At 37.7% G+C, this 25,419-nt stretch overlaps 1 protein-coding gene across 3 annotated transcripts in view; it reads left to right on the forward strand.

Annotated features, from left to right (window-relative positions):
* Positions 1 to 25,419, forward strand: part of CNTNAP4 (contactin associated protein family member 4) — a 258,054-nt gene that overhangs the window by 207,567 nt on the left and 25,068 nt on the right. For all 3 annotated transcript variants that reach the window (XM_036909317.2, XM_057492932.1, XM_036909318.2), the window contains 5 exons: positions 1,328 to 1,498; positions 2,220 to 2,438; positions 20,503 to 20,742; positions 22,615 to 22,839; positions 24,602 to 24,735. In XM_036909317.2, coding sequence (XP_036765212.2) covers positions 1,328 to 1,498; positions 2,220 to 2,438; positions 20,503 to 20,742; positions 22,615 to 22,839; positions 24,602 to 24,735 — 989 coding nt within the window. The remainder of the gene's footprint in view (positions 1 to 1,327; positions 1,499 to 2,219; positions 2,439 to 20,502; positions 20,743 to 22,614; positions 22,840 to 24,601; positions 24,736 to 25,419) is intronic.

The following is a 25,419-nucleotide window of genomic DNA, read 5'->3' on the forward strand; positions in this document are numbered from 1 at the left end:
AAATTGTCCACAGATGAGCTGAGAATTGACTTTTGAGTCAGGTCCATAAGAAAAACAGAAAAAATAAGACAGATATAAGCACTGTGTGTTTGGTTCTGAATTTATATTAAAACCTAAGGAACAAACAGAAGCTGAGTCAAGTGGGTGATTTTTAACTCCAGCTAGGTATCCATTCTCTGCTAACATAATGAACCATTGTTTTGAAATTACTGTTTTCTAACTTTAGAGGATCAATACATCTTTCTCCCAGGAAGGTGATTTAGATAGGAGAATTTTATCCAGTGTTATGAGTGTGGTGGGTTAAAACTCACGATGTGTATTATAATTGGTGTGTCAGGAACTTGCTGGTGACAGCAGCGATGCATATACTTCATTTCTCTGATAATCATTCTCATCAACCACACCTGAGCCGTTGGATTTCACTCCTGTCACTTCATGCTGCTGCATTTATATTTACTTCCCATACTTTCTGCTATATTAAGACTCACAATATTGTTTTCAAAAGGAAAGTTGTAGAGACAACAAAAAGAATGGGAGAGTGAAGACAAGAAGTTATATTTGGACAGAAATTATTATTAAATTTATAGTGCATGTAATTTTTTTACGTATCTTAGTTTATACCCCAGCCTTTTACACATTTTCTCCCTATTTAGAACATTTTAAAACTTTTTGAGAGCCTTTTTTCCTACTCTTGATCTACTTCACTATTATAAACAAAGTAAAATAACTGAATGACAAATGCATTTTCCTAAGAATATCAGCATAGTACAGAGTAAGGAGTGTCTTGTCTTTAATTAGTTGAGAATATTTTGAATACCAATCTCGGTTTAGCAAATCACAAGGCCTATTAATGAAAACAGTTAATTGAGGGTGTAAGTCTGTGAAGTGTGTATGTTAGAACTGTTAGAACAAAAAAACACCAAGCGCTTCCTAAGAGTTTTTGTTATTCAAAGTAAAGTGGGTGTTTAAAATTTCAAGCTGTAAAGAAATTGAGTCTATTAATGTTTGGCAGGTCCTTATATCACTTCAGCAGGTGATGGTATTTAGGGTGAGGCTGTTTTTCTTACATAAAATACAACATTCAGACCATTTCTGCAGCCATCATTCCTCTCCTGTTTTGGAAGGAATCCAGGATTGCAGTCCTCGTAGTATCTCCAATTGTATGCTCATGTCTTGTATAGTATATAGTTAATAAAAAAAAGAAAAGCGAGTTTGTATAGATTAGCAATATTTTAAATAAATATGCTAAAAATAGAAAATGTAATTATGTCAGTTTATTTCATGAATTTTTCTTTCTTTTTAAATATTTTCCCTTTTCAAAACACAGGGTCATTTTGGAATTCCGCTTCCTTCAACACTGAGGCTTCATACCTTCATTTTCCTACTTTCCACGGAGAGCTTAGTGCAGATGTGTCTTTCTTTTTTAAGACAACAGCTTCTTCTGGGGTGTTTTTAGAGAACCTGGGGATTACTGATTTTATACGGATAGAGCTACGCTGTAAGTTTCCTTTTTCTTAGTAGTCTGTGGGATTCTATTTAGTAGAAAATCCTTGAACTAATTTTTAGAGTACTCTGTTTTTTACCTTATCAGCTGAGTCATTTGATTGTGTCCCTTTGGAAAAAATTCTACTAAAGTTAGCCTTTTTTGCAAGAAGGTAATTTAATGCTTTACATGTGATAATTAGGGAAAATTATTGGTATCTTCTAGAACCAATTTAAGAGGGGTTTTAAATTCAAATAATTGAAACATTTTTTAAATTAAATTCTCAGTTAATTGCAAAAGTCAATCAACTAGCCGTGATTTTGACATCGTCTTAGACTATTAGTATCTTCATAGCAAATATGTATTGCATGCTTTTAAAATTATGTAAATTTTTATAAAATTAAATAATAAAATATTTTAAATGATTTTTTTTACATAAAATGCCAGAGGCTGTTTAGTTTTGTGGCCCTGCCTAAATAGCTTTGCTCTTTATCAATATGAAAAATTAACTCAGAGGGCGAATTTCTTGAAATCTGTTATTTTCCAAATAAATTGTGCTGTCTCCTTCCGTGTCTGTCCTTTATCAATGTCTTCGTTTCCTTGTGTAGGATTCAAACCGTTATCTTTATAGTTAGTGATTGCTCTCCTGTGGGGCTCTTCCTAAGGATATTGAAGCCTCAGCACCCCACCACAGGCACTAACCTGATACAAGCTTCTTTGTATTTATGATTTGCAGCTCCAGCAGTGGTGACCTTTTCATTTGACGTGGGGAACGGGCCTTTTGAAATCTCAGTGCAGTCACCTGCTCACTTCAACGACAATCAGTGGCACCATGTTCGAGTCGAAAGGAACATGAAAGAGGCATCAGTCCAAGTGGACCAGCTCCCACCAAAGATACAACCCGCTCCAGCTGACGGGCATGTCCTTTTACAGCTGAACAGTCAGCTCTTTGTGGGTAAGCTCTGTTTGTCAGCAGTTTGTTATTTAATTGTGTCATGTAAGTGCAGAGATGGGCCAAATAAAATGACACCAACTGAAAATAATGATAATAACAATCACAAGCCCCTGTTCATTGAGAACCTATGTTCCAGGCTGTGCCGGGGCTTTTTATTTCTTCCTCAGACCCAAACTGGGAAATGCGTGTTATTATCCCTGTTGTATTAATGAGGTGAAGGTTAAAAGGACTGAAGTGATTTGCCTCCAGAAATCCACCAACCAAGTGAGATTCAGATTTATGTTTGTCTAATTCCTAAATCTGTGTTTTTAATATTACAGATTATGTGTTCTGTTCTAAGTTTGTTTCTGTTCTTTTTTTTTTTTTTACATTAGTGCTTTTCAAGTTATATTGGAGGTGTTTATCTCTGTTCCCAGGGGAGTCCAGGAACCCTCCTGGTAATTCCAGCTAATGCCAACCAGTGACCCCCATAAAAACAGGCCAAGAGCAGAAAAAAGAAAAGCAGAAGCAAAGGGTGTAAAACCCATAGCTTGGCCTGTCTCGCCAGTGTCCTGCTGTTGTCATTCATTTTGCCCATATTTTGGAGAACTTCTGATCGCCTACCTTGTATTTATATCTAAGCCTTGTTCCTTTTATTTTCTAAACACATTCACTTGGTATTTATGCATTTGATAGTGGAATCCTTCTGATGTGTTTGTTTTCTTTTGCATCTTTGCTAATTACTTCACAGAGCTTACAGACTGTAAAGTTCAAGGAATTATCTCTTACTTGATCACTTTTCATATATTTTAATGTAAATGCACAACAACACTATAAAGCAGGATAAATAATAAATGATCGGAAATTATATTTCAAGCATTTCTAAGAGTGATGTTCTAGAACAAAATTAATCAGATCCCCATTACATCTTTTATTGCTTAATAACTTGTTTTGTTAACACTTTCTCACTGCAAAAGATGAAGCTTATTTGTGATATAGTGGGATTTCTAATGAGCTTATGGACTCATTTTTTTCTATCATTTATTCTTTCTGTCACTCAATAAATATTTAATGAACAGCTTCTATGAGTAAGGCTCTGAAATAGACAATCTAATCATGATCTTATGGCCACTTGACTGACTTATTTAAGGGTATGGAAATAATAAAGGATACATGAGAAGAAATACATGTTAGAAGAAAAACACGTTAGAGGCTCAGTCAGGCAATTGGTATAGATATTTCTTGAATTACAAAAAAATGTGACATGGCCTCAACAAAAGGTATGGCAATTTAAAATCTTTCAGTATCTTGGAAATAGCCTTACTGTTCTTGGACATTGAGAAGGCTGGAACAGTCCTAGGATTTTTCAGTGAAATCTGCTACATTTGCCTGCACAGGACCTTTCATCTTTGGTGTGAGTTTTAACCTTATAGAAATGGAGTCTATGTCTATATTGTGTTGGATAAGAAGCCTGACCTTAACTTAATTTCGGGGAGTGGTAAGGGAGAGCAGTATTGTCATGATATCAGAATGCTGCCTCAGGACCGACTTGAGTCTGCTGCCATCAATCACAGGTCACAATTTTGATAACAATCTGAGAGATTTCATCTTTATGGAGGCCATTGGTTAGGTTTTTGACATTCTCATATGTGTTCAAATTAAAGGATGACTGTGTTATGTGAAAGTTTTAAAAACTGAAATCTTTATTATGCATAAGTCGCTGAAATTTGTTTTAAAAAGGCAGAAGAAAAATCCCTGAAAAACGTTACATCTGCTATTAATGAAAATCTGTTTCTGCAGTTCCCCCCTTCCTACTCACAGGTAACTGAGTAAATTGACATGGTTAATGTGATGGTATTAAAAAGGACTTATGTTTAAAAAAGGGCTGGCAGCCTTAGGTAGAGGCTGATCATCTGCCGTGAAGAGGCCACACAGGGCTCTTGTTTTTATCTCTACCTCTCTACCACAAGAGTAGACCATTCTCTTAGGAAAGGGCCCTAACCAAGTTAATAAAATAATATGTATAAGATGAAGTATTAATTTATCAATTTACAACATTATTACCAAACAAATCAGAATAGTTTTTTTTTTTAACTTCTAAATGAAATACTTCTTCCCAGTAGGAAGGTTCAATGGAAGTTAAATGATAATTTAAAAGGTTATACTGAATTAGTGCAAAGTGGGTGAAAATCAGTAAAAAATCGGTAACAATGAGAGCTAATTTAACATAGCGCTTACTAAGACCAAAAAGTCGTTCTCTGCCTTCCTGAGAGGAGTATATTTCAGTGGAAGAGACAAGAGGCAGCCAATAAGAGTTCGAATAAAAAAAAGTAAAACAAAAATCTATACATAATATAGATTTATATATCTAGATCATATATACACATGCATACATATGTGTTTACAATATATATATACACACACATATGTACATATATATAATTTCAGATAATGATAAATACTATTTTAAAAGTAGGGTAAAGAGTCAGACACTGACTGGGGCTTCTGTTTCCAGTGGGCTTCCAGAGCAGTGCTCTCTGGGATCTTGCAGTTGAATGGAGGCCCGATGAAACAAGACAGGGAACCCTGTGAACATCTCAAGGCAGAGAATCCCAGGCAGATGAACATGCTCAGTGCGGTGGGCATGAGCCCTCGCTAGTCAGGGAGCACGGAGCAGGTCATCGCGGCTGGAGGAGAGAACCAGTGTGAGGGGTGGCGTGGTGTGAAATGCTGCCAAGTTGCATACTGGCCTTGTAAGTCCTTGGTGAGGGACTGGATTTTTAGGGATCAGAGGAATAGCATATCAAATGTACCCTGTCCATGTTTCCTCTTGCTGCCGTGAGGAATGGATGGAGGACAGAGGTTGAAGCAGGCTCTGGCAGTGGTCCCTGTGGGAAAGAGGGGTGGCAGGGCTGAAGTGGAGAATAAGGCAGTTTGAGGCATACTGCAAACGTGGAGGTGCACAAGTTGCGACGGACTGCTTAGTGTGTTACTACACGGCCCGGTCACGTCCTCATGGGCAAGGCAGTTCTCTGTAGATCTCTGGGATCCTCACATCATTTTTCAGTTTTTAATTTCAACTGAAGTTAGTTTTTCTTGTTTTCTTCCTTTATTCTGACCTGTAACATCATGCAGGCTGTTGTTTCCTGACACCAGCAAGCTAGATTATGTACGACAAAACATACCCTTGCCAGGCTGCAAAAGATCCCTGGTCTTTCTTATAGCCCATATTAAATATCTCACCTTCTTCCCCTCTGTCAGTGAGTCCCACCCACCCGTCATCACACCCACCTCGTCACACTTCCTTGTTCATGTGTTTTGTGCCAGCACTGTTTCCCCACCTAATAATACCTTCAACTATGTTTGAGTTATGTCTGCACCTGGAGCTGATGACTCCTTGGGTGCCTGGGAGTCTCTGCTTTAATCCGGTATAATTTATTTTCTGGTTCAAATTTTAAAGGGTAAATTAATTCCCCTAACTTAGAAGTTCAAGAGTGTAATTTGTAGTTCACCTGTCCATCTTTAAACTAATTATGGTTAATCAGTATTTCCAAGTGTGCATAATGACTACCATTTGTATTTGTGTTTCAGGACAAATGAATGAGATAAACGTAATTGCAAAGAGTAGGTCTATAGTTTTCAGCATAACTTTTTTCTCCCAGTAAAAATGTTTAAATCCAGACCCTAATGGTGATGATAAGCTTTTAAGCCACATGGAAAATACTCTTTTTAACACAGGACAAAACTGAAAGATCAGGTTAGTGTTAATCAGTCTAAGATAGATCATGTTATTATTCCAGCATTTAGTACGTTTACCAAAAATGTACCTTCTTGTTTGTACACAAATTTAGCAGAAAACCCTAACACTATGGTGGAATAATTCAAATACCAAATAAAGTTATGTTCTAATCCCTATGCTGTGAAACATTAGAAATTTGAGATTATGTCAATTATTAGAAATTTGAGAAATTTGGAGGTGGAAATATGTTTCTATCTTCATAAAGATATGATACTATCATTAATGCTTTTACCTACAAGTAAAACATTGTGGATATTTTAATATATGTTAACTTTATATTCTCCACCTCATAGCCAGGCCTATGTTGATAATATTTATTGACATTACTCTTTTTTTTTTTTTGAGATAGAAGTTTTTGGCAGTCTCTGAAAAGAGTCCACTGTAATAGGATACCATGAAAGATTCTGATATATTTTCTCCATTGCTTGCTTACCTCTGTCTTCCAAACCAGTGTTCACATTTCAGAGTGAAACTGTGAGGCAAAACTAAAGTTTTTACTTCTGAGCAGTCAGTACAAATAAGTAGAAAGCATGACTGAAAACGTGATTCCACTGGGCAATAATTATTTATGGCAATTGAAATAGGAATAAGAAGATGATAGTTTCAGAGATTCAGCTAGTGTTAGCCTACTCACAAAGAATTATAGAACAGGGATTTTTAGCAGTCCCTGTAGTTTCAGATATTAGAACAATTATCTCAACTAATCTAAACTGTAGGATGCCACACAGAGTGGAGTAATAAAATAATGAACAAAAACATATGAAAAAGTGAAAAAAGTTAACATTAATGTGATAGTCGGATTAGAAACAGCAAACCCCAATGCAATGGACATCTCCCATCTTTCCCCAAATAATCTCAGCCATTATGTTACTTTCATAATACAAATGATGACTCACATGCTAGTCGCAGCCCATCTTTCCCCATTCTTGTTCTTAATTATGGCACTGGGTCTTTGTCTACCTTTTCCCATTCTTTCACTTTGTCCTCTCTTGTCTGCATGTGATTTATGGCATATCCTCTGATTCATGACATGTCTGGTTCAGAGGTGCTAAGCATTACCTTCAAAATAAGTTTAGAGACGTGATGCTAATTGATATATTAAACATATGCACTTGACCTAGTTAATACTGAGGACTCAATATCAAGAGTCGCTGCTGCTATCATATGCTCACAAACATTCTCCAGGCACGGAAGTGTTGGAGAGAACAGAATCAATCATTTTTAAAACTGAAATGTGACAGTGGTCATTTTCTATTTTGGTTTGTAAACTCAGCATTTTTTTTTTAGAAGCTTCTTGAATTAGCCTTGAATTGATTTTCATTCCACCAACTCTGCAATTTTTGTTTGCAGTGCAAATTCTTTCACTGACAGGTTTTTACACGGGGCAAACTCCATTTCAATACTCCGTGACTGGGACTGGAAGGAGAAGTAAGAACTGACATAGACTCAGAAGACATGTCATTGCATTTGAATTGCATCAAATCTACAAATATTTATTGAGTATCTAGAGCAAATAATCTCTAAGTGCCATACACACAGGTTAATGTGTAACTGTAAGCATGAGGGAGCTCTGAAGGTTGGTTCTTAACTTTATTCTCACATCAGTATCACCTGGGGATCTCTTGATGACATTGGCAGTACCAGTACAAAGATATATTTATTTACTGTGGATGGGCATTTGGGTAGGTTGTATATGACAAATATATCCTTGTACTGGCCTTGTGGTGAACAAATTGCTGTATTTCTGTTGGGTGTATACCTAGCAGTGGAATTACTGGGTCACAGGGTATGCATATGGTGAGCATTAGGAGGCCCAGCCAGATCTCCGTGGACCATTGGGGATCCTCTCTGGTGATGGAGCTGTTCAAATCTGCTGTCCATTTTCTACAGGGGTGTCTTTCTTGAAAAATAAATTTGTGGAAATTCTTTGTGTATTTTGGATCAGTTTTTTTCAGGGAAATCTATTACAAATATCTTCTTTCTGTGGATTGTATTTTCATATCGTTAATTGTGCCTATTGGTGAACAGAAGTTCTTAATTATAATATATTCTAGTGTTTTTCTTTGCTTTCAGTTTACATTTGATAGGCCAAATTACAGGAATGGAAAGTGAAGATCAAACAGCTTTATGTTTGAATATTTTTTGTTTCAATCCAATATTCTTTTGTAGTAAGAATGTTCCCCCATTACCGAAGTGCAGGGCAGTAAAAGCCAGTTTCTCTTTAATGGAATCACATCATTTATTATGTTCTTCTCCCCTCCGTGAGATGTCTTTTTCATGATTAGCCTAAGAAGCTCCCAGTGTCCTTTTCCAGGTCCAGTGAACAAATCTTAGTGATTGTTGGCTGAAATCAGAATTTGAATGGGATTTCTTGAGACAAGACTATGACCAATACCACCAACCGTTCATTTCTTTAAAATAGGCCTTTGTAGGGTCACACCAGAGGCCTTGACATGAGAGAAGTCTGAATAGACCCACTTTTCCCTGCCGCTCCTAGCACTGGGCATGTTCTCACACTGACTCTGGTTCAGGGAAAAGTGATGGAGAGTCTGCCTGTGACCCTGTTGCTTACACCAGCCGCCTCCTTCAACCATAGCAGTTCTTTGACCTTAGGGAGAACACAGTCTCCTTCCTCCTAGCTTTGCTCAGTGAAGGACGTTCCATGGCAAAACCATAGCGAGGCTTCCATTTCCGTAGCTCACTCCACTAACTCATGCTGCCATTCCTGCAAGGCTAAGTCTTCCCCCAGGATGGCTGGGTGGGGGCAGGATCGATGCATGATTCAGTCCCCTGGCTGACGGGGCCCAGCCTGTGTGCCCCAGTGCTTTCCTGCCCCAACTGCTGAAACCAGGGCCTTACCTGCCTTCCTCAGCCACAGAGCCTATAATACTTGCCAGACAAATTTCTATTTAAAATTTTAAAGAGAACTGTGGGCTTCTTGATTTCTTTCTTTCTCCAAGGCCCTTGGGCAAATGCATAGTTGTTTCCAATTAATCCTCAATAATATTCAAGCACAGCACATAAATAATTTGCCATTAAGAAATTAAAGGTCTTCCTGCTACAAAAAAAATTGGCATAGGAAAGAGCCAACTTGAATCCTGTGACCATGGCATCTGTCACAGACCCACTTCCTGAGAGTAATGAGCACAATAAAAGGATTGGACTCAGTCTTTACTCAGCACCAAACACACCCATTAGGGGCAACACCCCAATGCTGTCATGTGTGTGAACAGATTCAGTTTTATTCATTCACAGAGAAAGGTTAGGCATTCGTTTTGCAAGATACCCAGTGTTTTTGAAGTTCCAGAATTCATTATATCTGATATAGCATGGCAGGTAAATTGATAGGAAATTAATTGGAAGACAGTTCCAAACATAATAGCTCAGTGGAAACGTCCAGAATCAATTAATCAAACTGCAGCTCATTTTAATTGGACATACTCTAACCCCGGAAAGTCCCTAGAATCTTTAATTAAGCTTTTAAACCCAATCCTATTTACATTAGCTATGTTTTCCAGAATAAGTTACATCTTAAAAGGTTATTAGCTTGAAACCTAATGGTAAAGTAGAAATGCTCAATATGTGTATGAAACAAATGTTTATGCTTAATTAGACACTGTTTCTTTGATAATTTAAAGATAATCAAACTAGTTAGATAGACATTAGCTCTTTACAAGTGCAGAATTAAGAAGTCCTGTTTACAAAGCTATGTGTTGGTTTTCTTCCCCTCTATTACAAATACATGTATTTCACACATGTGTATATTTTTCCTGTTAATATACTCTTCTCTGGCATTCTCTACCTGGTATCTATTTCTACCATTAATATCATGTGGTAAATATGTATTTCCCTGTCTGTACCTATTACTAGACTCTGAACTCTTTGAGTACAAGATCAATTGCATATATTTCTCTACCTACAGAGTCAGACACCAGGCCCAGCAAAGAGCTACTAAAGAAAGCTGGCAGAACTGAAATATCATTCAAACCAAAAATGATCTGAGAAGTAGAAGAAATTGGATATTTTCTTTTTTGACCATATTTTGATGTGGAGAGGGAAGGGACGTCCTTGGAATAAAAGGCCAGCTGTAGGTTCTTACCCTCTTTTACCTCAACTCAATGTGTTTATTCTAGTATTTCTTCAACTGTGCTCATAATCTAGTCTCTGGACTTTTCTATGCCACTAGTTCCTCATCATCTAAAACAAAACAAAAGAAAACAAACACTAATAAAGAGGTTGGGACTGATGAAAATGGATGGTATTCAGTTATTGGACTCCAAGTTACTTGGTTATTATTATTGTCACTGGCAGACTGAGATCAACCCCTAAATCAGAGAGACTGTATGTTTCTGGGTGACAAGTGCCTAACAGACTATGATTTAGTGTTATTGTGTAGTATAGACTATATACCATGATTTAAAGTACTGTGACATGGAGTAAATGAAACGCACCAGGAATACACCTCTAATTCAGACTTCAAAGCATCTGGTCCTCCTCCAGAGAGTTCCTGGGACAAAGCCAAAACCAGACAAGGTTTCAGGATCCCTTACCCAGGAAATAAAACTCCAGCAAGAGGACTGAAAGAATCTTGGTCAAAGACTTAACTCTGAGCCCTAGACATTCTCGTTGAGATGCGTTAGCAGAGAGACAGAATAGGTATGAAGGTAAGGAGACTAGCAGCTTTGATGTGGCAGGAAGAAGAGTCCCAAGGGTAAGGGGAGAAGAGAGACCTCAAGAATGGAAGGAAACTGAGTAAACCTGGGAGGAACAAAGCAAGAAGCTTGTCAGCAATTCTGAGACTCTGTGATGAAATCAACTCCTTCCCTGCGATGCCCACATCACCTGGAACTGGAACGTGTCTGGCTCCATACTGTATTGCATCTGGATTCGTAAATAGAAACTGTGACCCACATCTCTAAGACTTTCATAGTCTTCATCAAAGACGTGCAAATTATATCAACTGAGTCAATCTGAATACAGAAGTTTAAATACAGTTGTTTGAATAGAAACCACTATGTCTATGAGTCTGAATTCTAAGTAGTGTTAGTTCCCTGAGTCCAATATTGCCAGGAATTTGTTGACAGATAGTAATTACACTAGGTGGGGTGAACATTGCATAATGTAGATAACTGTGAAATCAATATGTTGTTTACTTGAAACCAAGTTTATAAAATGTGATCCAGTGATCGCCTGTGAGGCTTGTTGACCATTTAGATTCACAGCCCGATTTCTGGCCCACAGAATCAGTGTTTCTTGGAGTGATGCCCTGAGTCTGTTTTTTTTTTTTTTTTTTTTTTTTTTAGATAATTATTTTTTATTAAAGGGTAGTTGATGCACAGTATTACATTACATTAGTTTCAAGTGTACAACACAGAGATAAAACATTTATACACATAATTCTAGGTTCCAGTTATCACCCTACCAAGCTGTTACAATATCTTGACTATATTCCTTATGCTATACATTACATCATTACATCCCGGTTACTTATTTATTTTACCATTGGAAGTCTGTCCTTTTTTTTTTTTTTTTTTGTGAGGGCATCTCTCATATTTATTGATCAAATGGTTGTTAACGACAATAAAATTCTGTATAGGGGAGTCAATGCTCAATGCACAATCATTAATCCACCCCAAGACTAATTTTCGTCAGTCTCCAATCTTCTGAGGCATAACAAACAAGTTCTTACATGTAGAACAAATTCTTACATAATGAATAAGTTACATGGTGAACAGTACAAGGGCAGTCATCACAGAAACTTTTGGTTTTGCTCATGCATTATGAACTCTAAACAGTCAGCTCAAATATGAATACTCATTTGGTTTTTATACTTGATTTATATGTGGATACCACATTTCTCTCTTTATTATTATTTTTAATAAAATGCTGAAGTGGTAGGTAGATACAAGATAAAGGTAGAAAACATAGTTTAGTGTTGTAAGAGAGCAAATGTAGATGATCAGGTGTGTGCCTGTAGACTATGTGTTAATCCAAGCTAGACAAGGGCAATAAAACGTCCACGTGTGCAGAAGATTTCTCTCAGAACGGGGGGGTGAGGTTCTAAGCCTCACCTCTGTGATCCCCAATTTCTCACGTGATGACCCCCCTGCGACTGTGCCTGTCTTAGGTTGTTCCTCCCTTGAGGAATCTTACCCGTCTCTGGCTAACCAGTCATCTTCCGGGGCCATACAGGGAAATGTTAAGTTGGTAAGTGAGAGAGAAGCCTTATTGTTTGAAATGGTTAGCTTTTTACTTCTTTGCATATTTATGCCCTGTGGCTTCTATGCCCAGCATTTGTCTTGAGGTATCTTTACCACTTGGAAGAATTATGATACTCAGTAAATTTGATATGAGGCACGAATTCTATTTAAGGGTTGTAATTAGGAAGGAAGTAGAAAAGCTATAGAAGTAGCAGGCGGAAGAAAACATGAGAAGATTGATGATTTCTTTGACATATCTTCTTGTAGAGTAACTTCAGCATGTATAGGTTTTAAGCTACTACTTAAATTGTGCACACACATTAACATAATAGGAGTATAGTTACATAACCAAAGCATATCTGTAATTACCAGCCATCTCCAGTGAAACCAAGAAAACCAGTTAGGCACCTTAGGCATTTGTGAAAACTTATCTATGATATGGTGGATATTGTCCAACTGAACTTGAACAGTCTGAGAGAAATCAGACAAATTAAAACAACCCATTCCTGGGGAATGTTCACATCCCTTATGTTCTTTTAACAGTAAATAGTCTGTAGTTGTAAGATTTTGGAGCGCTACAATTTGCACTTCTCCTAATTCTTGGTTGAGTTCCAACAGTATAGATCCAGTCAAATTTGTTGTTTTACTGTATGCACAGGCCAGCTTAGATATCTCCTTCATTCCCATGGCAAGTCCAGGAGCTGGTGGGATGAGTGCATCTACAGCTGTAGCAGTGCGTGGATCTTTGTTGGGGTTTTTTGATGATCATCTTCTGGCATGAGTCTTCCAGAGAGTGCTGATGTTGGAAGTTCTCTTTCATATTGTATCTTAGTTCATTTTCGGGGTAGCCCAATTAGGCTTTGATCTTCTGTATAAACGCAAACACACCCTTTGCCTACACTTTTATATGCCCTTTATACCCTTGTGTAGAACTCATTGGAGGTTACCACAACGGAACTGCCCTTTTTTTTGTTTGTTTTGTTTGTTTTGTTTTTGGTATCACTAATATACACTTACATGACGAATATTATGTTTACTAGGCTCTCCCCTATACCAGGTCTCCTATATAAACCCCTTTACAGTCACTGTCCATCAGCATAGCAAAATGTTGTAGAATCACTACTTGCCTTCTCTGTGTTGTACAGCCCTCCCTTTTCTCCTACCCCCCCAGGCATGTTAATCTTAATACCCTCCTAATTCTCCCCCCCACTTATCCCTCCCTACCCACCCATCCTCCCCAGTCCCTTTCCCTTTGGTACCTATTAGTCCATTCTTGAGTTCTGTGATTCTGGTGCTGTTTTGTTCCTTCAGTTTTTCCTTTGTTCTTATATTCCACAGATAAGTGAAATCATTTGGTATTTCTCTTTCTCCGCTTGGCTTGTTTCACTGAGCATAATACCCTCCAGCTCCATCCATGTTGCTGCAAATGATTGGATTTGCCCTTTTCTTATGGCTGAGTAGTATTCCATTGTGTATATGTACCACTTCTTCTTTATCCATTCATCTGTCGATGGACATTTAGGTTGCTTCCAATTCTTGGCTATTGTAAATAGTGCTGCGATAAACATAGGGGTGCATTGGTCTTTCTCATACTTGATTGCTGCATTCTTAGGGTAAATTCCTAGGAGTGCAATTCCTGGGTCAAATGGTAAGTGTGTTTTGAGCATTTTGATGTACCTCCATACTGCTTTCCACAATGGTTGAACTAACTTACATTCCCACCAGCAGTGTAGGAGGGTTCCCCTTTCTCCACAGCCTCGCCAACATTTGTTGTTGTTTGTCTTTTGGATGGCAGCCATCCTTACTGGTGTGAGGTGATACCTCATTGTAGTTTTAATTTGCATTTCTCTGATAATTAGCAATGTGGAGCATCTTTTCATGTGTCTGTTGGCCATCTGTATTTCTTTTTTGGAGAACTGTCCAGTTCCTCTGCCCATTTTTTAATTGGGTTATTTGTTTTTTGTTTGTTGAGGCGTGTGAGCTCTTTATATATTCTGGACGTCAAGCCTTTATCAGATGTGTCATTTTCAAATATATTCTCCCATACTGTAGGGATCTTTTTGTTCTATTGATGGTGTCTTTTGCTCTACAGAAGCTTTTCAGCTTAATATAGTCCCACTTACTCATTTTTGCTTTTCCTTGCCCGGGGAGATATGTTCAAGAAGAGGTCACTCATGTTTATGTCTAAGAGGTTTTTGCCTATGTTTTCTTCCAAGACTTTAATGGTTTCATGGCTTACATTCAGGTCTTTGATCCATTTTGAGTTTACTTTTGCATATGGGGTTAGACAATGGTCCAGTTTCATTCCCCTACATGTAGCTGTCCAGTTTTGCCAGCACCACCTGTTGAAGAGACTGTCATTTCGCCATTGTATGTCCATGGCTCCTTTATCAAATATTAATTGACCATATATGTCTGGGTTAATGTCTGGATTCTCTAGTCTGTTCCATTGGTCTGTGGCTCTGCTCTTGTGCCAGTACCAAATTGTCTTGATTACTATGGCTTTATAGTAGAGCTTGAAGTTGGGGAGTGAGATCCCCCCTACTTTATTCTTCTTTCTCAGGATTGCTTTGGCTATTCGGGGTCTTTGGTGTTTCCATATGAATTTTTGAATTATTTGTTCCAGTTCATTGAAGAATGTTGCTGGTAGTTTCATAGGGATTGCATCAAATCTGTATATTGCTTTGAGCAGGATGGCCATTTTGACGATATTAATTCTTCCTAGCCATGAGCATGGGATGAGTTTCCATCTGTTAGTGTCCCCTTTAATTTCTCTTAAGAGTGACTTGTAGTTTTCAGAGTATAAGTCTTTCACTTCTTTAGTTAGGTTTATTCTTAGGTATTTTATTTTTTTTGATGCAATTGTGAATGGAGTTGTTTTCCTGATTTCTCTTTCTGTTGGTTCATTGTTAGTATATAGGAAAGCCACAGATTTCTGTGTGTTGATTTTGTATCCTGCAACTTTGCTGTATTCCGATATCAGTTCTAGTAGTTTTGGGGTGGAGTCTTTAGGGTTTTTTATGTACAGTATCATGTCATCTGCAAATAGTGACAGTTTAACTTCTTCTTTACCAATCTGGATTCCTTGTATTTCTTTGTTTTGTCTGATTGCCGTGGCTAGGACCTCCAGTACTATGTTAAATAACAGTGGAGAGAGTGGGCATCCCTGTCTAGTTCCCGATCTCAGAGGAAATGCTTTCAGCTTCTCGCTGTTCAATATAATGTTGGCTGTGGGTTTATCATAGATGGCCTTTATTATGTTGAGGTACTTGCCCTCTATTCCCATTTTGCTGAGAGTTTTTAACATGAATGGATGTTGAACTTTGTCAAATGCTTTTTCAGCATCTATGGAGATGATCATGTGGTTTTTGTCTTTCTTTTTGTTGATGTGGTGGATGATGTTGATGGACTTTCGAATGTTGTACCATCCTTGCATCGCTGGGATGAATCCCACTTGGTCATGGTGTATGATCCTTTTGATGTATTTTTCAATTCGGTTTGCTAATATTTTGTTGAGTATTTTTGCATCTACGTTCATCAGGGATATTTGTCTGTAGTTTTCTTTTTTGGTGGGGTCTTTGCCTGATTTTGGTATTAGGGTGATGTTAGCTTCATAGAATGAGTTTGGGAGTATCCCCTCCTCCTCTATTTTTTGGAAAACTCTAAGGAGAATGGGTATTATGTCTTCCCTGTATGTCTGATAAAATTCCGAGGTAAATCCATCTGGCCCAGGGCTTTTGTTCTTTGGTAGTTTTTTGATTACCGCTTCAATTTCGTTGCTGGTAATTGGTCTGTTAAGATTTTCTGTTTCTTCCTGGGTCAATCTTGGAAGGTTGTATTTTTCTAGGAAGTTGTCCATTTCTCCTAGGTTTCCCAGCTTGTTAGCATATAGGTTTTCATAGTATTCTCTAATAAGCCTTTGTATTTCTGTGGGGTCCGTCGTGATTTTTCCTTTCTCATTTCTGATACTGTTGATTTGTGTTGACTCTCTTTTCTTCTTAATAAGTCTGGCTAGAGGCTTATCTATTTTGTTTATTTTCTCGAATAACCAGCTCTTGGTTTCATTGATTTTTGCTATTGTTTTATTCTTCTCAATTTTATTTATTTCTTCTCTGATCTTTATTATGTCCCTCCTTCTGCTGACCTTAGGCCTCATCTGTTCTTCTTTTTCCAATTTCGATAATTGTGACAGTAGACCATTCACTTGGGATTGCTCTTCCTTTTTTAAATATGCTTGGATTGCTATATACTTTCCTCTTAAGACTGCTTTTGCTGTGTCCCACAGAAGTTGGGGCTTAGTGTTGTTGTTGTCATTTGTTTCCATATATTGCTGGATCTCCATTTTGATTTGGTCATTGATCCATTGATTATTTAGGAGCGTGTTGTTAAGCCTCCATGTGTTTGTGAGCCTCTTTGCTTTCTTTGTACAGTTTATTTCTAGTTTTATGCCTTTGTGGTCTGAAAAGTTGGTTGGTAGGATTTCAATCTTTTGGAATTTTCTGAGGCTCTTTTTGTGGCGTAGTATGTGGTCTATTCTGGAGAATGTCCCATGTGCACTTGAGAAGAATGTATATCCTGTTGCTTTTGGATGTAGAGTTCTATAGATGTCTATTAGGTCCATCTGCTCTACTGTGTTGTTCAGTGCTTCCGTGTCCTTACTTATTTTCTGCCCAGTGGATCTATCCTTTGGGGTGAGTGGTGTGTTGAAGTCTCCTAGAATGTATGCATTGCAGTCTACATCCCCCTTTAGTTCTGTTAGTATTTGTTTCACATATGCTGGTGCTCCTGTGTTGGGTGCATATATATTTAGAATGGTTATATCCTCTTGTTTGACTGAGCCCTTTATCATTATGTAGTGTCCTTCTTTATCTCTTGTTACTTTTTTTGTTTTCATGTCTATTTTGTCTGATATTAGTACTGCAACCCCTGCTTTCTTCTCACTGTTGTTTGCTTGAAATATGTTTTTCCATCCCTTGACTTTCAGTCTGTACATGTCTTTGGGTTTGAGGTGAGTTTCTTGTAAGCAGCATATAGATGGGTCTTGCTTTTTTGTCCATTCTATTACTCTGTGTCTTTTGATTGGTGCATTTAGTCCATTAACATTTAGGGTGACTATTGAAAGATATGTACTTAATGCCATTGCAAGCTTTAAATTTGTGGTTACCAAAGGTTCAAGGTTAGCCTCTTTAGTATCTTATTGCCTAACTTAGCTCACTTATTGAGCTCTTATATACACTGTCTGGAGATTCTTTTCTTCTCTCCCTTCTCATTCCTCCTCCTCGATTCTTCATATGTTGGGTGTTTTGTGCTGTGCTCTTTCTAGGAGTGCTCCCATCTAGAGCAGTCCCTGTAAGATGTCCTGGGGAGGTGGTTTGTGGGAAGCAAATTCCCTCAGCTTTTGTTTGTCTGGGAATTGTTTAATCCCACCGTCATATTTGAATGATAGTCGTGCTGGATACAGTATCCTTGGTTCAAGGCCCTTCTGTTTCATTGTATTAAATATATCATGCCATTCTCTTCTGGCCTGTAGGGTTTCTGTCGAGAAGTCTGATGTTAGCCTGATGGATTTTCCTTTATAGGTGACCTTTTTCTCTCTAGCTGCCTTTAAAATTCTTTCCTTGTCCTTGATCTTTGCCATTTTAATTATTATGTGTCTTGGTGTTGTCCTTCTTGGATCCTTTCTGTTGGGGGTTCTGTGTATTTCCTTGGTCTGTTCGATTATTTCCTCTCCCAGTTTGGGGAAGTTTTCAGCAATTATTTCTTCTAAGATACTTTCCATCTCTTTGCCTCTCTCTTCTTCTTCTGGGACCCCTATAATACAGATATTTTTCCTTTTGGATTGATCACACAGTTCTCTTAATATTGTTTCATTCCTGGAGATCCTTTTATCTCTCTCTATGTCAGCTTCTGTGCGTTCCTGTTCTCTGATTTCAATTCCATCAATGGCCTCTTGCATTCTATCCATTCTGCTTATAAACCCTTCCAGAGTTTGTTTCATTTCTGTGATCTCCTTTCTGGCATCTGTGATCTCCCTCCGGACTTCATCCCATTTCTCTTGCGTATTTCTCTGCATCTCTGTCAGCATGTTTATGATTCTTATTTTGAATTCTTTTTCAGGAAGACTGGTTAGGTCTGTCTCCTTCTCTGGTGTTGTCTCTGTGATCTTTGTCTGCCTGTAGCTTTGCCTTTTCATGGTGATAGGAATAGTCTGCAGAGCTGGGAGGAGTGACGGCTGGAAGGACTTCCTTTCTTGTTGGTTTGTGGCCCTCCTGTCCTGGGAGAACAGCGGCCTCTAGTGGCTTGTGCTGCGCAGCTGCGCGCAGACAGGGTTTCTGCTTCCTGCCCGGCTGCTATGGAGTTAATCTCCGCTGTTGCTGTGGGCGTGGCCTGGCTCGGGCAGCTGCTCCAAAATGGTGGAGTCGCGTTGGAGCAGGAGCTGCTGGGAGGCTATTTATCTCCGTAAGGGGCCTCCCTGCTCCCTGCAGCCCAGTGGTTAGGGTGCCCAGAGATCCCCAGATTCCCTACCTCTGGATTAAGTGTCCCGCCCTGCCCCTTTAAGACTTCCAAAAAGCACCCGCCAAAACAAAACAGTGACCACCAAAAAAAAAAAAGAAAAAAAATTTTAAATTAAAAAAAAAAATTTTTTTTAATTAAAAAAAAAAGGTGGTCACTGGTTTTTCTTTATTCTCCGTTGCCAGCCTCAGGCCTCTGCTCACCGGTCTTGATGCCCTGTTTCCCTAGTATTGGGGTCCCTGTCCCTTTAAGACTTCCAAAAAGCGCTCGCCAAAACAAAGCAGCAAAAAAGCAAAAAAAAAAAAAAAAAAATGGTCGCGCGCTTTTCTTATGTCCTCCGACACCCGGCCTCCAGTGCCTGCTCACTGTTCTTGCTGCCCTGTTTTCCCAGTATCGAGCGCCCTGCACTCTGGCCCGGATGGCTGGGGCTGGGTGTTCGGCAGCCCTGGGCTCCGTCTCCCTCCCGCTCTGCCTGCTCTTCTCCCGCCGGGAGCTGGGGGGAGGGGCGCTCGGCTCCCGCGGGGCCGGGGCTTGTATCTTACCCCCTTCGCGAGGCGCTGGGTTCTCTCAGGTGCGGATGTGGTCTGGATATTGTCCTGTGTCCTCTGGTCTTTATTCTAGGAAGGGTTGTCTTTGTTATATTTTCATAGATATATGTGGTTTGGGGAGGAGATTTCCGCTGCTCTACTCACGCCGCCATCTTCCGCCCCTCCCCCTGAGTCTGTTTTTAAGAAGGTTCCCATATGATACTCATATTCCTTAGAGTTTGAGAACCTCTGCTGTAAGATACTGGAGTCTGATTCTACCCAAACATTGTCAGCCTCTTCAAGGGTGACTTGATAAATACATATTGTCAAATATAATTCAGTAAATGTTACACCACTGTTTCTTCATCAGTTCCTTTCCCAGTTTTATTGAGGATCTTTCCAAATTTAAAACAGTGAACACTGGACCAATATTTAGAAAAAATCCACTGGGAAATATGCCAGAGAAAAGCAAATAATCTGATGCTCAATTACCAAGTCCAAGTGTTTGATGAAAAAGTAACAACAGAAACGCTACATCATAGCACAGTCAAGACAGAAGACTCAAGGATTCCTTCACTGTTGTCACTAGGTAAAAATGGTACCCACATCATGACCTGATTTCCATATGAAGGACAAACCATAGTACCCACAAACATATGCTTATTTAAAATTACAAAAAAAAAAGTTTTCTACATAAGAATATAAATATCTCACTGTTAGTTTGAATGAAAAAATATAGCCTTTATTTTGTTCTTTGAAATGAAGAGACTAATAATAATAATAATAATAAAAACCTCTCCAATTTAATGTTTCCTAAATTTTTTTTTAGAAAACAAATATGTAACAAACTCAACTTTTGGGAAAAACTGAACTCCTGTTTTATCTTTTTTGAATTATTTTGCTACTTTGTCACAAACTGTGCTTCCAAAATTATATTGGCTCATCAGATTTTTGCCCTTCCCTCTGAGGTCTCAGTTTTGCTTGGTCTTTAAATCCTGAATCAAACACCTAGGAACGTGTCTCCACGTGCAGTGTTTCCCTTTTAGGTGGGACGGCCACCAGACAGAGGGGCTTCCTGGGATGCATCCGGTCTCTGCAGCTGAATGGACTGGCCCTGGACCTGGAAGAGAGAGCCACGGTGACTCCTGGTGTGGAGCCGGGCTGTCGGGGGCATTGCAGCAGCTATGGGGGTTTGTGTCGTAATGGAGGGAAGTGCAGAGAAAGGCCCGCTGGGTTCTCTTGTGACTGCACCTTCTCCGCATATACAGGGCCGTTCTGCTCCAATGGTAAGTATGCCCACGGTGTCTCAGCAGGAAAACGTATCCAATAGGAATAAGACATCTCCCAGTTCTTTTCTGTGTAGGTGCTGGAAACAAAAATATTTCCATTTCTGATTTTTTTTGGCAAATTACCTATTTTATGCCAATCATATTTCATTACTCAGATACTTAACTCAGTTCTTAAAAACTAGCATCCTGTGATGATAAGTCCTCTAAAGTTGCCTCCAGATGTCTTAAAGGGTTAGCTGTTCAATCAGCTATTTTCTCTCTAATGTTGATTTTCTCAAATGCTATGACTGTCAGAATTCTGCCCCATGGGGCACTTCTCTATTTTAACATCTTTTAAGGCATTACTGTTATTTCTGATGATGATAGTCAACAGTGCAGGAAAATGTAGGAAGCATTATTCTTTGTTTGCTAAACAAATATTTTTTCCAGGAATGAGAATAACTTTCCCATTAAAAACTGATGTGGAACAAAATGGAGATACTCAGGCATTTTTCTGTGTGATATGTTGACTATCTGTTGGTGAAATAAGACAGTGGACTATTTTTCAGTCTTGTTCATGATCTAGGTCATGGAAGAAGAAAAGAGCCGAGTGTAGTAGTCAGTGTTCTGGGCAGACTTCTCTGAATACGTAAACATTGGTTATGCTTTCATAGTTCCTCATAGAAAACTGTCATTCAATTTAATTTAGTTGCCTTATTTATGTTTCTGGGCTACTGAACCTTTTCATAAAGAAGGCTAACAAAAATTGGCTCCAAATCAAAGCAACCCCTGCTTGTGCAAAGAAAGCATTTGAGATTATTTAATGAAAAGTTGGCAAAAACACACTCTTCAAATTGTCTACTTTTTATAGGAATAAGTTATAATTTAAAATTAACCAGTGATAATAACTCACACTCTGCTGCTGTCATTCTAGGAAACTTTTCATGTTTTAAATTAGAATTAACACCATTTCTTTAGGAGAACATGTTTTCATTTTCTGAATCTAAATGATTTCCAGTTCATCTTGCTAGGTGCAATTAGGAATGTTAATCTGCACCCACATGTTATATTAAATATAGAAAGTACTTGATAGATAATAATAAAACAAACAAGAGACTCCTAAAGTGGAGCTGTTGCTCTAGAACCCTGTGAGCATCATCTACAATTTATATTCCACAACTGGCCCTTTATAGTCATAGAGAGAAGCAAGATTCAAGGAGTTGAAAGTAATTATTCCTCCCACTATCCTCTTCACTTTACACATATATATTTGGTATGTGTGAATTTGGCATATAAAAATAAAGTACTACTCCTACCATCAATAAAGCACTACACTTTTGTAAAGTGATTTTAAAGAGACTGGTTAGTTCCTTATGTTGATCACTGCCACACAAATGCCTGTTACTCTCTTATGTTAACGCTAGACTTAGCTTTCTTTTTGTAGTGCCCAATAAATATGAGTGTTCAGGCATAAAGGGAAGTTTCTGCCTATTGATCTTGGAAGTAAGAGGATCCCTCAAACTTCCTTCCTTCCTATTACAGGAATACTCGTGTATTCCAGCTACAAAATAATAGTTGGGACTTAAAATTTAAATAAGAAAATGAATGGTGAGGGAAATGAAAGTCAGGAAGCCTGGTTTATGTCTGGATTCAGATAAGAAAGCGTTAGCTTTCAATTATAGGCTAACTAGTGAGTTAATTACATGTAATTGTGACATAAAGCCATTTTAAGGACTGTCGTGAACACAGAATTAATTTGCTGTGTTATTTAATTCTGGTTTGGGGCTATTTGTTATATCTATACAACTCATTATTTTTAATTAAAAAAATAATGGAAACAAGCTCCTCATACTTGATTTTTTAAAACATAAAATGTGTCTATCATTTCAGAGATTTCTGCTTATTTTGGATCTGGCTCATCTGTGGTTTACAATTTTCAAGAAAATTATTCGTTAAGTAAAAATTCCAGCTCCCGTGCTGCTTCATTTCATGGGGACATGAAGCTGAGCAGAGAGATGGTCACATTCAGCTTCCGGACCACCCGGACACCAAGCTTACTGCTGTATGTGAGCTCCTTTTATAAAGAGTACCTTTCAGTTATCATTGCCAAAAATGGTGAGTTCTTTTTCAATGAGAGAGAGAAAACTGAATTAGAACATTAGATCAGTAATAATATGGATCATTCTCATGTTCTTGCCTCTCAAACTGCAAACGGGGAACAAGTGGGCCTGTTTTGTGTTTTCAGTTCTGTTTTTGTAGTACTATCCTGTAAATTCAATCGAAAAGGATTATTTAAAATAATAAACATGCCTTTGTTTCTCTATGATTTTGATAAATTTATATATTCAGTATGAAGTTTATATGAAATATTTCTTATATTTTATTATTGCCAGTTCTTTACTGTGCCATGTGAATATCGGTATCAGTTTGAAATAAGCTATCTATTTGTACATAGCAAATATTTCCTTTAATGAAAGGTAGAGAAATCCTGAGGAAATCTTAACAAACTAGAATTATGTATAAGAAAATGTCCACAAAATAATCTGTCACTTCTAATACAGGCAATATAAGAGTCATGTGAAATGCTGATACGCAATGCAGGGAAATGGGATGTGAATTTGGGCATCTGTATACCACAAAAACTTACCACAGAAAACCACTTACTGACATTTTTTTCTCTTCCCTATATCCAGAGTAAAGATAAAAATAGTTTAAATGAATTCACTAGGTAAGGAAAATAAATTTATGAACATGAATTATTTCAACTAAAATAAATATGGCCCAAGAGCACTGAAAACTAAAATAAAAATAATAGTGTGCAATAAATATGTTTATCCTCACTGTATACATTTTGAGCCTGAAACTTATCTATTCATTAGAATATTTATTAAAATGGAAACTATCCTGTAAAGTAAATTAATTGACCTCTTTGTAGGCAATTAAGTGAGTAGTATTAAATCTCATTCTAGGTTTGACTAAAGCCATCCATTTCATCCTAACTTCATCCCACAGTCTATGACCATGTCCATTTGAAAATATTTCTCATCTTTAGCAAAATTACATTTTCTTATAAAAATTCTATTAAACAGTTGTATTTTAGGAGTGGTAGGTATATATTTGAATAGATGAGATGATAGAAACAGAATTTTATTGCAATATTCCACAATAGTTAGGCATTTTGTAATATAAGACTAAGACTTACTATTTTTTTCAACTTAGAGACTAAAACAGAGATTTGCATATGTTTAAATGCATATTTGACTTCTAGGGAAAAAATTAAAGATTTACAAAAAAAGCTACTGCTTGTTAGCAATATGGTTGGTCTTGATATTGAAATAGCACAATTTCACATGTCAATTGACTTCTAGAAATTGTGATGAAAGGCTACATCCAAATAAATGATTGTGAAGTCCTCCCTAGAAATTAATAAATAACAAAAAAAGTACTTCACTCATCTGTGGAGTATAAGAACAAAGAAAAAACTGAAGGAACAAAACAGCAGCAGAATCACAGAACCCAAGAATGGACTAACAGTTACCAAAGGGAAAGGGACTGGGGAGGATGGGTGGGAAGGGAGGGATAAGGGGAAAAAAAAGGGCATTATTATTAGCAGACATAATGTGTGTGGGAGCACGGCGAGGGCTGTGCAACATGGAGAAGACAAGTAGTGATTCTGCAGCATCTTACTACGCTGATGGACAGAGACTGTAATGGGGTATGTGGTGGGGGCTTGATAATGGGGGGAGTCTAGTAACCATAATGTTGCTCATGTAATTGTACATTAATGATACCAAAAAAAAAAGTACTCTGACTTTTTATAAGTAGTTCTTAAAAATACAATTTTAACTAAAAATATAACTTTCTCCCCCTACTTTAGGAAGTTTGCAGATTAGGTACAAGCTAAATAGATATCAAGAACCTGATGTTGTTAACTTTGATTTCAAAAACATGGCTGATGGGCACCTTCACCACGTAAAGATTAACAGAGAAGAAGGAGTGGTCTTTGTAGAGGTAATATAGCAAATTGAACAGAAGCAATGGTTGTAATTATGACTCCCCAGCATGAGGACCCTCAACAGAAGTGTGCTAATAATGAACAGACTAAACAAAGACATTCTCTCTGTGCTATTTATCAAATGTGGTCGGAGATTTTAAGGGATAAGATTCTGGCTAAGATATTATCCATATTTGATACTTAAAAATGCCACTACCCTCATTTGTTTTACTTTGCTCAGGAGGGAATTGTGGTCTAGTCTTTCATAGTGTACTGCTGTTAAGACTGCACAGAAATTAATTATTGCAATATCAGATTATATTTAAAAGGTGTGAGTCACAGCAGAGAAAGTGGAATTATTCACTCTACTAGCTTTTGAAGAAGAGCACTAATGTTTCCTCTATGTACAGGAAAATTTCTTAGCTGAATTACTCAAGTAAAAATGCCAAGCTAAGTAAAAGTATCAAGGTGAAAATAACTCATATTTTTATTCATTTGACCAATTCTGTATTTCTTAAACCATGGAGAAAAATAAAGTGATATAAACGAGTAGAAGGTAGAGAGCACCGGTATCTGAGGGTAGTATAGAAATAATTTAGAAAATAATATTCAACTTTATACATATCTAACTCTTTAAATTTTATTTTTCTAGATATTTGTAGCCATACAGATAATTGCCTATTTTATCATTTTTCTTTTGT

Source organism: Manis pentadactyla, chromosome 15 (assembly GCF_030020395.1).
Source record: "Manis pentadactyla isolate mManPen7 chromosome 15, mManPen7.hap1, whole genome shotgun sequence".
In the NCBI taxonomy this organism is placed as follows: Eukaryota; Metazoa; Chordata; class Mammalia; order Pholidota; family Manidae; genus Manis; species Manis pentadactyla.